Here is an 18167-nt window from a genome sequence, read left to right as displayed (position 1 = left end):
TTTATTTATATTAATCTTGTCTCTAGGTGGAGGCTTCAAATAAGCCCAGTGGTTTTTTTTGCCTCTTCCTGCACTTTATATTATTCATTTATAGTCTTAAATTGTGCAAAACAAATAAACAATAAACAATGTGGTACAAAGTCCTATCAAAACCTTCCTCTTTGTTATGTCCAGCTAAACGTTAACTACATGTACCATAATGCCTTGCGTGAGGTGAGTGTGTTCCGCGGCTGTGCTGGATGACAGCTATCCGGCGCCGAAACACACCGAGAGACTCTCAGACGACAGAGAGCCATGGCGGCCACGGGTGGAGGGAAAATCAGAAGCAGGAGATATCACATCGCCTCCAAACCTTACGCCAAGAGCAAACAGGTAAACCAAACCAAACTGACCGCGTTATCAGCCCGGGACGGTGATCTCAGCGCCAGTAATGTGTTATCTGTTGTTATTGTTTTGTTGGAGACATTTTTATGGCCTGCCGTTAGCGCTCGTGGCCTCCACGCGCTGCTAGAGGAAATGCTTGTTAGCTTAGCTTGTAGCTTGTAGCTTAGCAACATCATACGGACTTGACAGGTCAAATCACGGCACAGTGAGTCCTTTACACTAGTTAACCTGTATTTAGTGAAGTAAAAATGCTCACACGTGTCTATTAGTGAGTTATTAACTGCTTGATAAGTTAGCATAAGAGCAAGGAAGTAGAAGTATTAGCATTATGTAGCTAATACAAGCTAACTAGCATGCTAGTAACGCATTGTTGTCTTCAGATCTTAAGTTTTCTGGAGGCATCACACTGTTAGTTTGGTTCTAGATAACACCTGTCCACAGCTATGGACGTGCAGGTACATTTTAAGATTATGTTTTTGGCCTGTTAGAGATATCATTTATGGATGTTAGGCTAGCTAATGTTAGCCACAATCTCAGCCAGTTGGGATTGCGCAGGAAGCATCCTGCTGATTGGGAACCCACATGGTTTGTCTGAGTGGATTCACTTTCACCGACCTGGACATCAGTTTAATGCTGGCTTTAAAACCCACTCCGTGATGTTAACGCTGGATAAGACCGTGTCTTGATACATTAGCAGGTCCATTGACCTATTTTGTCAGGTATCATCACGTGGAATAATCTGTCGACCTACAAATTGTTTATATTAATGTCAGTGTATAGGTGTATTCTCACACTGGAGAGGCAACTAAACTGGACAGGGAGTTTTCTTTGACAGTCTGAATATTGATAGTTAGTTATACAAGCAGTTGATCATTGTGACCAGCTAAAGCCAGCCTGGAATTTGCTCCAAAATGACCTCAAAATCAAGGAGCTGGTATCATTAAATATTTTTTCAAATCTCATTGTGACCAGACATTCATTTGTCATTTTATTAGGTACACCTAGTAAACTAGATTTGGATTGATAGTAATTTTTTTATGTCTGACATTAGTTGATGTTTGATTTCAACCTCCTTGCATCATAATTCAATTCAAACTTTATTGCAGACTCAAGGTCCAGATAAGAAACAACAATACATTACATATAATACATTACAATACAGGAAGCACTATAAAAAGTCATGATTAAAAGATATTATAAATATGAATATTAATATATACATACATCAATGCCTTACATATATCTTAAGTTTTCACACCGTTAAGAGGGAGAAGTGACATGATGTTCACAGCTATGGGTAGTCGCCTTTCATGTAGGTACATTTTAAGATTGTGTTTTTGGCCTGTTAGAGATATCATTTGTGGATGTTAGGCTAGCTAATAGCCACAATCTCAGCCAGTTGGGATTGCGCAGGAAGCATCCTGCTGATTGGGAACTCCACATGGTTTGTCTTGATTCACTTTGCCAACCTTGACATCAGTTTAATGTTGGCTTTGAAAACCCACTCCTTGATGTTAACAGTGGATAAGACCGTGTCTTGATACATGGCAGGCCTTATCATCACGTAGAATAATCTGTCGACCTACAAATTGTTTATATTAATGTCAGTGTATAGGTGTATTCTCTGACTGAAGAGGCAACTAATCTTGACAGGGAGTTTTATTTGACAACAGTCTGAATATTGATATCTAGTTATACAAGCAGTTGATCATTGTGACCAGCTGAAGGTTATCAAGAAGATACATTCATATGTCATTTTATTAGGTGTACCTAGTAAACTAGATTTGGACATCCACATGTTTGACTTCAACCTCTTTGTATTATATACAACTTATCATAATGACTTATACAGGGATTTATACAAACTAATATTACCAGTTCAGACCTCTCTAACAAATGCTGCTGACTTGGTGTGTACCATCAGTATCAAGGTTAAGTTCTTGATACCATATCCCACTTCATCAACAACCAACATTTTTGATTATTAGATGAGTGGATTCACTTGCCGACCTGGACTTCAGTTTAATGTTGGCTTTAAAACATCACTCCGTGATGTTAACAGTGGATAAGACCGTGTCTTGATACATTAGCAGGTCCATTGACCTATTTTGTCAGGTATCATTACGTAGAATAATCTGTCGACCTACAATATTAGATGTTGTTTATATTAACAGTCTATAGGTGTATTCTCTGACTGGAGAGGCAACTTAACTGGACAGTGAGTTTCTTTGACAACAGTCTGAATATTGATAGTTAGTTATACACCAGTTAAAGCCAGCCTGGCTTTGCTCCAAAATGACCTAAAAATCAAGGAGCTGGTATCATTTAATATTTTCAAATCTAAAATGAAGGCTTTAGAAGCAGACTCTATGGCATGCCAATGTTTTTAGCCCCCTTGTTGTACAGCTGACTCCCAGAAAAGTTCCTTTATGTCCCCCCCATTTGTCTTTAGATAGTTCTCTTTTAAAGCCAATTTTAGTGCTTTTAGTGTTTGTAAATTGTATTATATCTCTATTTGTGTCTGTGTCTGCAGCTTTGTGTTCTTGCTGCTGTCCGTCTTGGCCAGGTCTCCCTTGGAAAAGAGGTTCTTAATCTCAATGGGACTAACCTGGTTAAATAAAGGTTAAATAAAATAAAAAAAATAAAGGTTATCAAGAAGATACATTCATTTGTCATTTTATTAGGTATACCTAGTAAACTAGATTTGGATTGATTGTCATTTTTTTATGGCTGGCATCAGTTATCCACATGTTTGACCTAAACCTCTTTGTATTATATTCAACTTATCATAATGACTTATACAGTGATTTTATAGTGATTTATACAAACTAATATTACCAGTTCAGACCTCTCTAACAAATGCTGCTGACTTGGTGTGTACTATCAGTATCAAGATTAAGTTCTTGATACCATATCCCACTTCATCAACAACTAACATTTTTGATTATTAGATGTTATTAACTCTATGAATATATATTTGCTATTGTGTATGCAGTGTTAAAATGAAGAGAGATTGACAGGAATAATGCATTCATCAACAACAAACAAACTAGGAGACAGGAACTTGATATATGATATGAGTCATGCCAGAAAGAGAGTCATGATTACATATTTTGATGCTCATATATTTGCATCAATGGCAAATAGTGTGGAATTGTTTGAAGTCCATATAATCTAAAGCCAGACAAAAACAATGGTTATTCAAATCTTGTGTATAGTTGTCCTTAAATGATGGGTTTAGCTTTTCTTCAGTAGCTTGGTTTACACAACACTGCTGGTTTCTGAAGCAGGAAGAGCGTGATAAGACATGTATTAATGTTTGCTCCATCGCTGTCTTGTGTGGAATAGCTTACTTAAAAAAAGAGTCTTTCTCGTCAATACTTACCTCATCTCTTGACATAAATATAATAATACAGCTGACTCAAAGATAGTAGCAGGTGTAAGGGTACACGCTCATCACATTTATTCATGTGAAAGGCTAGATGCACTGATCTACTTAGGCACTGGCATATTCAATCAAAATCACTCTGTGTTTCCGTTAGACATGAAAGCTTTCAGAGAGAGCAGTGGTAGTTGACCACAGGTCACTTAGTCACGTGACCCACCCTCCACAGCAGAAATGCAGCACCAGTAAATCCTTATAACAATAGCTTATGTAGGGCTAAGTAAACTAGCACTGTGGTGGGATATTACACTTGACTAGTTTAAGTTGTGTGTATTTGCATAAAGGTTAAAGTGCAGAGTGGGCCCACAGGTGTATTTCGTAGATAAGAAGTAAACAAGAGGCACATATGGCTCTTATCAGGAGTTGAAAGCCACCATGGGTTAGACACCGTGCACATGAAGTGAATGATACACCAGCTAGGTAGCCCCTTCTCTCAACCTTTCCCTTCTCCATCTATTTTCTTTAGCATAACTAAAATCTGAAGACATCCAAGTACAGTCACAGTACCAATCTAAGAGCTAAGGAAATCATTTTATCAATAAAAACTAGCATGTTTAGACAGGCAACAAATTCAGCTAGCAGGACAAACCTGTCAAAAGTTTTACACCATTTGGTTCAATGCTCTCCAATATACCCTTCCCCTTTTTAACAGGTCAATGCACTTAGATTTTTAGATAGATTTTAGGTTTTGTTTCTGGTTTTGTCGTCCTCTCCTACTATAATTCCAAAACGTCTCTGTCCATTGGGAGCATTATTCATGAAACACCTTGAGCCATAAAGCATTTATTGCTGGTATATTCAACTACAGGAGCAAATTTTGCTCAAATCATGTAATGTGACGGTATTTCCACAACTTTTGTGAACATAATATACTGCTAACCAAACTCCTAGGCCTGCAAACCTATTCAGAAATGGTGGATATATTCCAGTTAGCAGTTAAGACCTGGAAAGTGCCTTGAGAATGTAGAGGACACTTTTCACTAAGTTGTTACAGCTAATGTGTTATATACTGTATATATGCAGAAAAGATCTTTCTAGATATTCAATTCCTGGATATTGTGTTACTTTCTAAGTGTGTTGTAGGACACAAGACTGATCCTTATCAACAGGAATTTATCTAGACTTCAGTACAGTGCAGACCATCGTCACTGGCTCACTGCTTCACAGAAGCATTCACAGTGCCTGACCCAGTTTCACACTGTCATACTTAGCTTGTGTTTTGCTTTGCACTAGGGAGGACTAACAGCTTCTGATTGCAAGAGCTACTGATTCAAAAACAACCTAAAAACAAATTATGTGGAATTGTTTTGCCACAGATTCATTATATTTTTGAACATCAAATACAGGCATCAGCATCTTATTCTCCTCAGTGTTAGTAGTTGAAAAACAAAATCGGCAAGATTCATCTTGCAAATCTGTTTTATATGCAGCGTTGTTTTACAGGCATAGACTTTTATCCAGTGCTGATTGTCAAGGGAATTTTCTAATGAGGAGGCTACAAATAATGGCCTGAGTTGATGGGACTTTGTTTTGTCTCTATATGCATTCGTCTCTGCCTCTCACTCTTTTCATCCCTGTGTTCACGGCTTCCTCTCCCTCTCATGTTTTTATCAGCAGCAGTCAGGCCTCATCAGTCGAGTGACAGACACAGTAAAGAGCATCGTTCCTTCCTGGCTGCAGAAATACTTCAAGAACGAAGATTCTCCTGAAGGTGGAGGGGCTGTACTGGCAGACCAGACAGACCAGAACTGCCAGACACCACCTCCTCCTAATGGCAGTGAAGAGGGACCTCTTCCTCTTGATGGACGCGACTCACCAGAGCCAAGCACCAGTAACACAGGTAAGGGACTCAGTCTCTTCACATCTCATCAAAAAGATTAGCTTTTATACTCCATGCATCAGAATTGCGTCAAAACATATTTTTGTACCCCCATGCTCACCCGTGACTTCTGTCTCTCTCGCACAGAGCCCTCAACCAGCCGGGCATCCTTAAACTTTCAGGAGTATGTGCTTTCTCGACCTCCTCTGAGTCGTTCCCACCTCCACTTTTCCCCGCTGGATGTCTCCTCCCCGACCCTGGGGGCCACCAGCAGCCTCTTCTCCCAACCCTCCACCTCCGCAGCCCCTGGACCATTTTCCACAGGCTTTTCCTTGGTCAAAGAAATCAAGGACAACCTCTCGCAGCACGAAGATGATAACATCTCCACCACTAGCGGCTTCTCCTCCCGCGCCTCAGAAAAAGGTAAAAGCAGAGCGTTTGAGCAAAACGAAGTGGGCCTTATTGAGGTGAAATCTGTAACTTTCCACACATTTTTGCCATCCATGGTGGCAAGAGGTAATTGAACTGATGTTTGGACTATAGTGAAGTTGGCAAAATATCCAGAACTGTTGAACTCACATTATTGATGTCGGCTCATAGCCACTGCAACATATTTTACCCTTCTGCACAATTTGCATAAATGAGGCCAGGTGTGGGGCATTACTTCACCAACACCCTTTATCCAAAATATTAATTTGGTTAGATAACAGGATGGGGAACACTCACAATCTGAACACAGATTTTATTAACATAGTAACTTAGACCAACAGTGCTCTATACACTTTTCGCCCTTCAGCACCACGCAAGGGAGCACTCCTCTGTTGTTAAGAGCCAGACAAGCATGTTTGTGTGCTCATTCTCCGGGGGAATATCCGTTAGACAGTCTACACTTTGATTGATGTCTTTTGGACCAAGACTTTTTGAGAAAAGTGAGGAAAAGGAAACACCTCCCGCTGTGTACGGAAGATCATGAAGCTTAACGGTCTTCCGTACAGAGTGCAGAAGATGATTTCAACGAGAATTAATGAACATTTTAAATGTCAAAATATTCAATAGACGTAATAAACATTAACTTTATTGACACTACTGTAACATCAATATTGCGCGCAGGATTACGTTCAAACAGCATCTGTGTTGACAGACTTACTGCTGCATTGCCAAGTCAGTGTGTGGCATTGCTGTTAAAAATGCCCATTTCGAAGCATTTATTCAACAAAGGGTAACATATTTAACAACTTGTGATAGTATAATAGTCATTTCATACAGATTACAGTACTGTGAGAAGCATAAATTAAGTCGAAATGTAAATTTCCGCTGCTCTAGTCATCTCCCCTCTCAAGCTGCAGTCAGGAATGGAGCTTCCCCTCTAGGCGCTGTGGGCGTACCTCACAAACTTACTGAAATCTCACAGGAACAAATGGTGTGGACGTCTCTTGCTTGGTCTGGAATGAAAGAGGGGGAACTGATGATGACACACACATACATTTTATGCACAACCTGGAAGTGTTTATTCAGTGATCGGTGAAAAAAGGTCATCTGTACGGAACATCGCTAGTGTACAGAATATAGTTAGTGTAGATGACAACATCTGTCTCAAAAAGAGCCCTTTTCTCCTTTTAGTTGTCTCCACCTGTCAAAGTGTTTTGAAACAATATTGTTTCTCATCTTCGAGTAATTTCTTTCCAACTCCCTTTTGGCTTTTTGTCTTGCCTCTGATAGATGTTTCATGTCTAGTGGAAAATATTATTTTGCATCCTGTTTTGAATCTGCAAAAATAGAAATGTGTAGAAAATAAGTCAAAATACGCTTCAACAGATTCCATGTATTATTCACTAATCCAGGGGAGGCCAACCATGTGCCATTGAGAGCCAACAGTCTGCAGGTTTTCCAAAGACTCCACCCACCAATAACCTGCAGACTTTTAACTGTCCATGGCAAATGATTGGCTGTACATTTATTTAAATGTATGAAACTACGAAATTGGCAGAAAACACATTTCCTGTGTGACGATCTTGTTTCTTCCTTTGCATTGTCTTAGCCTGCTGAGTTTAGTTTTAAAGATTTGTTGGTAAATATTACAGACTATTAATGTCGCAGTGGGAATAAACTGGCATAGGCGACTATATTTCTCTTATGTATGGATTGGCTCTGGCCTGAAATATAGAGACCGGGCCGCTAAGTTAGATTTCTGCATTGGTGCTCTCTTAAAATGAACTGTTTTTTGACAGATGTCCCCACTTCCAAAACAGCGTCACTTCCCCAACTTTGGTCCCCAGAGATGGAAAGAACACACTCTGGGCCTCAGCATGCCCAGTCCAGTCTGAAAAGGCCTTCTTTCAACCTGTCTGTATTTGGAACTTCCTCCAATGTGAGTATCTGTGTCAGTTCATCGAGATAATGAGTAACGCTTTCTGAAAGACCTGTGCCACAAAGCTCTGCATCTTGGTGCGTCAGGGTTTGATTTAGTGATTTAGGGCTGTGCCGTTGTAGCAGTGACCCACTTGGATATAAAATGTCTGTCTGGAATATGGACTCTTCAAAGTCATGTGTACCACAGACTTCCACAAATATCAAACCGACCAATACTTTTTAGGTGTAGATACATTTTGATATCTCAAGTATCAACTTAAATAATTAATTATGAAGGGAATTTTATTATTAATTCATGTGCATTATCTGGAAAACCAATGTTACTGTCAATCCACTCACAGCCAGACAGTATCTTGATTTGTTGCATTCACCGGTGTGATTTAACATGTTGTACATTTACTTTTCATGTGCATGGCAGCATGCCACAACTCAGTCTAGCCAACTCATAGTAACAGGTCTGCTTTTGTGTGTAACTATTAAGACGAGCTTTTTGCGTCAGATGTTCATAACGCCTTTCTATATTAAACCCCATTTGATGGTATTATATTTACATCTGCTAAGATGAAAATATTTGACATGACTTTATTAGCAGAAGAAAACAGCCGGCTTTTTAAGGATAAATAAGTTGAAATATGAAAGAATATTGAAAAGATTTCAGAATGTATTTGCAGATTTGCTCAAGACATTGTTTTGTTTACCTTTAAAATCGACTTTCCCTTATTTCATGCATGCATGCATGTTGATGTTTGAGAATGCCATTGATTAGTAATATAATCCCAATGTATTTTAATTGAATCCTCTCTCTTCCAGTCATCATTAAACAGCACAGTGCTAAACTCCAGCCAGCTCGGAGATTCACCCTTCTACCCCGGGAAGACCATGTATGGTGGGGCAGCTGCAGTCAGGAGCGCTCGTGGTCGTCCTGGGACACCGTACCAGGTGAGCTAGTGAGAAATGCACCATCTAGAAACTGAGACTCGTGTATTTTGATACATTACTTCATATGGTGAACTAGCACACTAGGTTTAAAGCATCTGTACACCCACACAGGTGTTTTCAGTTATTCTGGCTGATTAGACCTCTACTCAGGTTGAAGGTGGGTCGGAGCTTTGATGAGAATTTATTAGGTCACAAATCTTCATCTATCAATAAGAATCATAAAGTAATAATGTAATTTTTCCAGTCCAGGTTCAACAAACCTAACAGCAGACTCAGGAGGATGTCAAATCAATTAGTCTGTACACGCCCACACAGTCCGGAGAAGAGGTCTAATCAGCCAGATTAATTGAAAACACCTGTGTGGGTGTACAAAGGCTTTAAGAAATTAGTTATATTCAGTCTACATGTGCATTTTGTGTTGTGGACTTTAAAGTTTAGCAGCCTTAAGTGGGTGAACACTGACGTCATGGGATGAATATGGCTGCAGTGTGAATATTATTAATTTAATTGGACACTAAATTAGCTCATCTGATCTGTAGGCCCCAGTGAGGAGACAGATCAAGGCCAAGCCTGCTGGTGCTCAGCCCTGTGGGGTGACCAGCGCCACAGCCAGACGCATCCTTCAGTCATTGGAGCGCATGTCGAGCCCCCTGGCTGTGAGTACACACACACACACACACACACACACACACACACACACACACACACCATCTCCTGTTCAAACTTGACTTCACCTTAAAGTGTGACGGTGGTTAAACATTTGATATTTTGCCAATAAACATGTTAATGTAAACTTTGTGACACATTTCTTCTACAGGATGCCAGGAGAATCCCAGCAGCAGCCACATCCCCCCTGTCAGCAGTAAGAGCTTTTAATACATTTACATATATTGTAAGCATTTGTTTGCAGTGACACATCACTGTATGTGATCAGTGTTTTAGCCCTCGTCACAATTTGCATAAACAAGGCCAAGCGTGGGGCACGACCTCACCAACACCTTTATTCAAACACTATATTCAGTGTTTGGTTAGAATGTTTAACAGGATGTGAAAAGCATGGACATATTATTCTCAAATGACAAATGTCCTTAAAATCCTAAAACAATAAAACAGTTTTCTTACATGAGTTTTTTTTTTTTCTTTGCAGTCAATGGATGGCACAAATCTAGATGTTTCACATTTCCAGTCGAAAAAGAAACGTGTAAGTACAGATTTTGAAATCCTTGTGACGATATCCTCTTGTGCCTGCTTTTTCCAATTTTATGATAACTGTGTCATATGCGTACGTCCCTGTATGACCTTAAACTTACTCTCTACGTATGCACATCAACAACTAAACTCGTCTTCTGCCCAGTGTGTTTTGTAGTTTAGCACAAGGCTTAGTGATATGAACAGGGATACTATTGTACAAACCCAGCAGCACTTGTTGTGATTTGTCATCCTGTCATTTCCTGTCCTACTGTCTGTTGGCCTCCTTTACACCAGTTAACAGGATTCTCCTCGGCTGGGACACAGCTGTTACTGTGTGTGGGAGTGTGTGTGTTTTTCTTTACATGCCTGTGAGCAAAAGTGCGCGAGACTCGAATGTATTTGGCTCCTGAAAGTGTGTGTTTATGTGCGTTAAGTGTAGTCCATTGTTAAATCGTGCCAGCTCTGCACTGGACTCAGTAATAACTGTCAGACATTCCCGGCTGTGACAGCTGCTTTGCAAATCCGAACAATGGTGTATTGACCCTCACAGGACCAAAACAAGGAAGCCCGCTATCTAACTGGGCCTTTCATGGCCGACTGTTGCTTTGGGGTTTCACCTTGGCAGGGTCCAAAATACAGTCCAACCAATACTGGATATTGCGGCAGATACTAATACTGATAAATCTAATAACAATCTATTGGCTGATAATTAATTTCTAACATTAACAATCTTGATACTGATCCCGTAGATTTGTTTATTTAAAGAATTGTGAGAAGATGCATACTGAGCGGGACATTATACAGTTGAAAAATCAACTCATCTCAGGTGGAACTGTTTCTAAATGTCCTCAAACCTAGTTTGGTATTTCTGCACTGCAATTTCTTTTGGCAATTTTAACGTATAGATTGCTATATATACTGATACAATATAGCTGTGATAAACTTATATCGCTGATATATAATTTAAAATGAAAGGGTAACTCTGGTGTTACTTATTTATTTTGTATTATTGTCAACAAATTGCCAGAAGAAGAATTGATCCTGATGTTAAGCACTGTCTGTGTAGCCACAGTCTGATCATGTATACAACAAGCATGGCCTGTGTAGGTTGTTCTAATACAATTTGCAAATCTGCAGAGATGTTACTGTTCACGTTCTGGGACACAGACTCATGTTTAAGTTGAGAGGAATAAACTACTCAGGCCATATTTATTACATTGAAGCAGTATGCCGATGCAATGGCATAAGCTATGTCGAACACATTTAGACAAAGAATGAAGAACTGCCACCTTTTGTTGATTCTGATTCTTATCTTTTGTCTATATTTTGCCGCCTTTTCTGTAATGCAGATGGATTCCACCCTCCCACCGGTGCAGAAGCTGGTGGTTCCTGCTGCAGCGTCGGTGTCAGGAAACCGCTCGGTGTCCTTCAGGCCTACATTGACTCCTGGAGGAGTGAGCCGAACTCTGGACAGGACCCCAAGAGAGACGGTCAGAAAACAGTGCTGCATTATATTACACCATACCATTGTTCTTATATTAATGCAGCCAAATAGAGTGTAATACAAACTTGATGCTAAATTTGTTGCCGTTTTATTTCCTTAGCCCACAAGACAATCACTGCAACTACCTGAAGCAACCCCAGGTCCATCTCAAAGGTAAAACAAGGTTGCTCTGATTGATAAGCCAAGAAACGTATACTTAACTAAGTAAAAAGAAAAAGGCAATATAACCTAATACCATTCCTAGTTATTGTCAATCATTGTTTGTGTTTGGATGCCTGGCTGCTCTCTGTATCTTGTTTACCTTATTTTACTCACTACACCTGTTCCTGCTCCTCTACTACCAGCACAATGGGTTCTAGTGTCCCAGCCTATCCTCTGTCCAGCACGCCTGCAGCCAGCAGCGTGAGCTCCGGAGGAGGTAAGATGAAGAGAGAGAGGACCAGTACACGGCCTTCTTCTAAACGCGCTGAAGATGAAGAGGTAAGAGCTTTGCATCAAAACACCTCCAAGGCCCTGATTCCCAAAACGCTATGTATAGCAAAGATAATCACTTTGATACACTAACAGCTTTTGTATAAAAGTGGTAAGAAACAGGTGTACGTACTTTTATACCAGGGCAGTATCAGACTTATTTTCAGGCCTGGCCGAGAGAAAGGTCAGAAATCCAGATCAGAAAATGTGCCTTGATGCATTGAGATTGATATCAAACATGAGTTTATCTCATTTCACCATCGGTCTGATGATGCACTGTTTGAAAATGGCAGACAACGGTACCCAATGACACTCCTGCTTGTTTTCTGACTTTAGGTGGCGGAGGTACCGGACCTACCAGACATTTCACTTCCCATCAGCGCCTCCGCCTTGCCATCCTTCAGCTTCTCCTCCCCTCTTCCACCTCTCAACACCTCAACCACCATCAGCACGGCCCCCACTCTCACGCCCGCGACTCCCGCTATGGAAACAAATAAGGTCAGTCTTAAAATACTTAATAATACTACATTACTACAAGTCTAATGATTAACAACATTATTTATGCATTTTGCAAATTTTCATGTTTTTTCCAGGAGCCACCGACGGCTTCGACACCTCCCTGTGTACCTTTTACATTTTCCTCCCCTATTGTCAAAGCAACTGCTGCTAGTCCTCCTTCCTTTTCCCCATTAGTAAGTAAACGATTTGTCTCTTAATGATTTCTAATTGATTAGGGAGGCAATTATTTACAACGGTAACATTGATAATATCTGTTATTTCCTGTTTGTAGGCTGGATTCACTTTTAGTGCACCTGTAGCAAAGTTAGGTCCCTCCATGTTAAATGGGAAGCTGGCTTCTCCCATACTGACAGCAGGTAAGACAGTTTTCTTACAATTGGCATGATGCTGATTATTTTCTTTTCCTGAGAAAACTGGAACTGAGGTTTGATCTTCTTCATGTTTTCTACAGTGAAGTCAGCAACAAGCAAAAGCACAGAAGATTTTGAAGGACCTTTCAAACCAGCCAAGACCCTGAAGCAGGGCAGTGTGCTGGATCTTCTCAAAGCACCTGGTAAGAATCAATAACACATCTACAGTGTTTGTTTTGCACGGTTTGGTTTACAATAAGGGTGTCACGATTTCGATCCTGAATCGGAACTCGATCGAAATTAACTTCCGATTTCAACCATCATAATCATAAGCAGGGTCAGCGTTTGTTTTTGTTTTTTTTCCACCCCGCGCACTTACACATGTATAATGGAAAATACAGCTGTAGTCAAGGCTGGGATCCCTAGCCAGGCATGATGGGAAATGTGGGCCGTCCCTGTTGCTACATTTCCTGCATATGCCTATGGCATTTTACACTACATGAACAAGTTAGTTAGTTACTTTTCCTTACTCTTCATAGCTCTTCTACTCTTACGTGGTTTAACATTAAGTCACTGCATCTCCCGACAGAACAACAAAACGGTTGAATTTCAGCCTACACGCACGTTTTTTCAACTCAACCTTGTTAATTCAGAGCAGCTGATATTGGTAGCGAGAGCAACAAGCTGAAAGGACTGCCTAGTGTCATCTCTCAGCTCTGCACACACAAGCTCCGCCTCCGTCCTCGGTGACTCACAGCGATCAGAGAAGAGAGAGAGGAAAAAAAGAGAGGAGAGAAACAAGCGCGACAGTTAACGCAAACAACAAACCGTATTTTTGTAGATTTCAGCACACTTGTAATGCACTCCAGAAGGATTTCTGTTTTGTTTTTGTAATGATTATGTACTGAAGTGGGTCACACAGATACTGAAAAGATGCAGCTTTTTATATTGTAGATTGTTGTAGTCTAATTTTTGAAACCCTTTCTAAATAAAACGGGAGTTCAGGGCTCTTTTTAAAGAAGAATTTGAAAGCGTAAATGACAGTTGTCAGGGTGTAAAACCAATGATCTTTTGATCGTTACGAATCAAGACTTTATATTCTAACAACGGCATGTTTAAATAAAAAATTTAATCGAACCGTGACCGTAAGATCAAAAGTCAAATTGAATCGTGGATTTGGAGAATCGTGACACCCCTAGTTTACAAGTTTGTTCACTGTTTCAATCCTTTACTTGCTCCGTCTAGGCTTTGCCTCTCCTGTTGCTCGGAGTTCCCCAGGCCCAGACATCGTTCCACTGCAGACCTCCACCCAATCCACAGCCCCCTCCTCCACCACCACCACCACAACCACCTCCTCCTTCTCTTCAACAGGGTTTGGCAATGTGTTCAAAGCCCCACCAGGCTGGAGCTGCGAAGTCTGCTTAGTGCAGAACAAGCCATCAGACACTAAGTGTGTTTGCTGTATGGCCCCACAGCCCAATTCCTCCTCATCCAAATCTATGGACAGTAAACCTTCAACGGCCACCTCGGTTGGGCTAGAGAGCAGCAGCACGAACACCACCTCCACCACTACATCCACTGCAGGTTTTGGCACAATGTTCTCCAAACCTGCAGGAACTTGGGACTGTGATACGTGTCTTGTTCGAAACAAACCTGATGCAGTAAAGTGTGTGGCCTGCGAAACGGCCAAACCTGGGACAGGGCTTAAACCCTCACTGACTCTTCCTTCTGCCTTCTCAGCTGTTAAGACTGTATCCACACCCACAGCTCCCGTTTCTACAGGGTTCATCGGATTTGGAGACAAGTTCAAAAAACCTGCGGGTGCATGGGAATGTGATACATGTTTAGTAGAAAACAAGGCAGAGGACACAAAGTGTGTGGCCTGCTTGAGCGCTAAACCAGGTAATGTTGGTATTTGATATTCTACAAAATGCTGGATCTTTGTTTTTGTTGAGAGTAGAATCCATTATCTGTCATTGATTTCAAAGGCATCTAAAAAGGCAATTGTTAGATTAGTGAAGCATCTTTCTCTCCTCCTTCTCACAACAGGAGCGTCAGCAGGAGCCTCTTCTTCAGCCAGCAATGCTCCAGTGTTTGGGTTGGGAGATGCGTTCAAGAAACCAGAGGGTGCCTGGGAGTGTGATGTCTGTCTTGTACAGAATAAGGCTGCTGATTTACAGTGTGTTGCCTGTCAGGCAACCAAACCTGGCGCTAGCGTGGAGCCCAAAGGTAACAAAAGTTATTTAAAAGTCAAATGTTACTGTTACTTAAATGTAATCATCATATATACAGTATGTTTGCATCACATTAAACTGTCAAGATAACCATACAAAATCAAAATAGTCAAAATATTTTGTTGAATTTTTCTTATATTTCTCTGCAGCTTTTGGTTCGTCTTTTGGTTCATCAGCTGGTGGGACTTCAGGCTCTAGTTCTGGAGGTTTTAAGTTTGGAACATCAGACAGTACCTCGGGATCGGGAGGTTTCAAGTTTGGAGGCTCACTTACAGAGTCCTCCTCTTCATCGTCAGGTGGATTCAAATTTGGAGTCCCATTTGGAAGCTCCTCAGCAGAAACCACTTCTAAAGACACTACTGCCTCATCAGGGTTCAAATTCGGCAGCTCATCTGAGGGCTTTAAAATTGGGGCTGCCTCTAGTGATGACACAAAGTCAGACCAACCTGCTGCAGGTTCTGGGTTTAAGTTTGGAGCCAGCGGTGGGATAACGTTTGGAACTGGATCATCTAGCACAGAAAGTAGCTCCTCTAAGGGCGGCTTCAGCTTTGGACTGTCAAAACCCGAAGAGAAAACATCAGACACCACCACCACCACCACCTCCTCCTCATCCTCTGTTAGTTTCACTCCTCCGGCTTCCTCTCAAGAGAAAAGTGACAGTGCTGCATTATCGAATGACACCACGTCCACAACCACCACAGCAACTACCACCACTGGGTCTGTATTTGGGAGATTGGGCGAGCGAAGTTTGGCGACCACCACACCACAAGGAGGCTCTACGTTTGGATCCTTACAGGCAGACAAAGAGCCAGCTGCTCCCGCGTTTTCCTTTGGGAAGCCAGAGGAAAAGGAAGAATCCGCTGCCTCCTCGGCTCCGTCTTCCTTCCTCTTTGGTGCTGCTAATAAAGATGCAGATGCTGCAACAGCACCGGCCACCTCAGGAGGCTTTTCCTTCAGCAAGCCCAGTGCTCCAACAGAACAACCTCCACCCGCTTACAATTTTGGCAAGCCAGCAGACAAGAGTGAAACATCTACTGTGGAGGCACCAAAGCCCGCTTTTTCCTTTGGACAAAGTGCTGCAGGTGAGAGAAAGTTTGGACAGTGACACTGTAGTAATTTGTATTTTGTGAATGTTGTTTTTTCTGTTCTTTCAAGCGTTTAAATCCAGTTTTGTAGTTTGAGTAGTTTTTGTAGTTTATGGCTGTTTGCTCACCATTTCAGTCACCAAAGTAACTGCTGAGATGTGGGTGACACAACAACATCTCCACCCCTAATCCATCAGTTGATCCCCACAGGCTTTTTCTTCCCACTGAGGTGCTATTGAACAAGGCCTCCGACCCCCTACTGCTCTAGTGGAGCTGCTCAACCGCTACCAGATCAGACTGTGGTTGTAGTTAGCAAGTTTTTGACAAGGCCTTCTTAAAAAAAATAGAGAATATTGTTCTCAGTAAATCTTCCAGAATAAATAGTGGGAAAAAATTGGAAAATGAAGGTTAACCTGAAATGTCCACTACAAATTGTCTGTTGTAGTTAAACAATGTGTGGGCACACAGCTGCATTAAGTATAGTAAGTTGAACCAGATGTGCAAAATCTAGCCAAAACTAAGAAATGACAATTATTCAATCAATCATTCAGAGGTTGTAGCGTTTTAAAGCCAGAGTAAAGATACTGGTATATGAAATTAGAAAACCTATGGAATTCTTTGGTACCAACCATCACACTAGCTTTTTGCGAAAGAGGTTAAATCAATTTTGGTGAGGAAAAACTGTCATGGCCATTTTCAAAATATTTGAATCGATTGACAACCCTACATATAAATGTGTTGCTGCCAAGCTTGAGTCAGGATAACCTTGATGACATCATCAGGAGTATTTCCTCAGGCCACAGAAAGCTCCCCCTTTGCCTGTTTTCAGAGTAGTATATTCTGTCACCAGTGAACTGACTTTCATGTGCAAAATAAGTGAACTGTCCCTTTAACCACTGCACTATATAAAACCTCATAATCACTTATTCGTTCCCCCAACAGATTCTTCCGCTGCTCCAAAACCAGCGTTTTCCTTTATGGCAAGTAATCCCACCACCGTCAACTCCACCACCTCGTCATCCACCACCCCGACGCCCAGTCTGTTCGGCACTACCACCCCCACCAGCAGCAGCAGCATCAGCATCAGCTCCACTCAGGCTCCTTCTGCAGCTCCTAGCACTTTCATGTTCGGTCAACCTGCTGCAACCTCTAGTGACGCTCCTCCGGCTAACGCCTTCGTCTTCGGCCAGAGTCAGGACAGCCAGCCGCCGGCCCAGTCAGCTGCTCCTCTGAACTCTACTCCTACTCCAACCCCATCTCAGCCCTTCATCTTTGGTGCTCCTGCCAGTGCTGCTCCTCCTCCTGCTGCAGCTACTGCTCCATCCTTCGGCTTTGGAGCAGCAGCACCCTCTGCTGCCTCATCTTCAGGTCTGTTATTTTGCTCATATTGGTTGTTTCTGATAATAACCATGATCGTGATGTCCGTTTTTGGACTTGAGCGACAACAATGAAACATTCGTATTATTAAATATGTCTTTTATATTTCTAATCTGTACATGTATTGATATCTTCAATCCTGTCTTTTTCACTAACAGCTCCATCTGCAGCTCCCTCTCCATTTGCATTCAACTCGGCCCCCTCCGGTGGATTCGGGGCCAACCAGACTTCTTCATTTGGTTCATCCTTTGGATCCCCCTTCACAGCCACACCTTCCCAGCCCCCAGCATTCGGAGCCAAAACCAACGCTGCCCCTGTCTTTGGACAGCAGACCAACTCCACACCTGTATTTGGGGCGGCTGTTAATTCTGCATCAGGTGGGTGACTGTAATGGTATAAACCGTTTTCCTTTCAGGTTGTCAGTGGTACCAAAGGCTCCTGATCCTTACATTATGACATTTTTTACCATGAGTTTAAAC

At 41.6% G+C, this 18167-nt stretch overlaps 1 protein-coding gene across 3 annotated transcripts in view; it reads left to right on the top strand.

The window, feature by feature from the left end:
* Window positions 1-218: 218 nt before the first annotated feature.
* nup153 (nucleoporin 153) overlaps window positions 219-18167 on the top strand; it is a 20061-nt gene continuing 2112 nt past the window's right edge. The window contains exons 1-20 of one of the 3 annotated variants that reach the window (XM_037794861.1): window positions 219-372; window positions 5444-5669; window positions 5796-6071; window positions 7898-8016; window positions 8829-8957; window positions 9497-9613; window positions 9775-9819; window positions 10105-10158; window positions 11498-11638; window positions 11753-11805; window positions 11997-12132; window positions 12460-12621; window positions 12717-12815; window positions 12914-12998; window positions 13094-13195; window positions 14238-14894; window positions 15042-15221; window positions 15376-16308; window positions 17254-17679; window positions 17847-18065. In XM_037794861.1, the coding sequence (XP_037650789.1) occupies window positions 295-372; window positions 5444-5669; window positions 5796-6071; window positions 7898-8016; window positions 8829-8957; window positions 9497-9613; window positions 9775-9819; window positions 10105-10158; window positions 11498-11638; window positions 11753-11805; window positions 11997-12132; window positions 12460-12621; window positions 12717-12815; window positions 12914-12998; window positions 13094-13195; window positions 14238-14894; window positions 15042-15221; window positions 15376-16308; window positions 17254-17679; window positions 17847-18065 (4237 nt within the window). In that variant the 5' untranslated portion in view covers window positions 219-294. Of the gene's footprint in view, window positions 373-5443; window positions 5670-5795; window positions 6072-7876; window positions 8017-8828; window positions 8958-9496; window positions 9614-9774; window positions 9820-10104; window positions 10159-11497; window positions 11639-11752; window positions 11806-11996; window positions 12133-12459; window positions 12622-12716; window positions 12816-12913; window positions 12999-13093; window positions 13196-14237; window positions 14895-15041; window positions 15222-15375; window positions 16309-17253; window positions 17680-17846; window positions 18066-18167 lie in introns of all 3 variants that reach the window. The other 2 variants (XM_037794858.1, XM_037794860.1) reach the window with 2 other exon arrangements.

This window comes from Sebastes umbrosus, chromosome 15 (assembly GCF_015220745.1).
Source record: "Sebastes umbrosus isolate fSebUmb1 chromosome 15, fSebUmb1.pri, whole genome shotgun sequence".
Classification (NCBI taxonomy): Eukaryota; Metazoa; Chordata; class Actinopteri; order Perciformes; family Sebastidae; genus Sebastes; species Sebastes umbrosus.
Note: the sequence above shows the minus strand (reverse complement) of the source record. Positions and strands in the feature narration are given on the sequence as shown.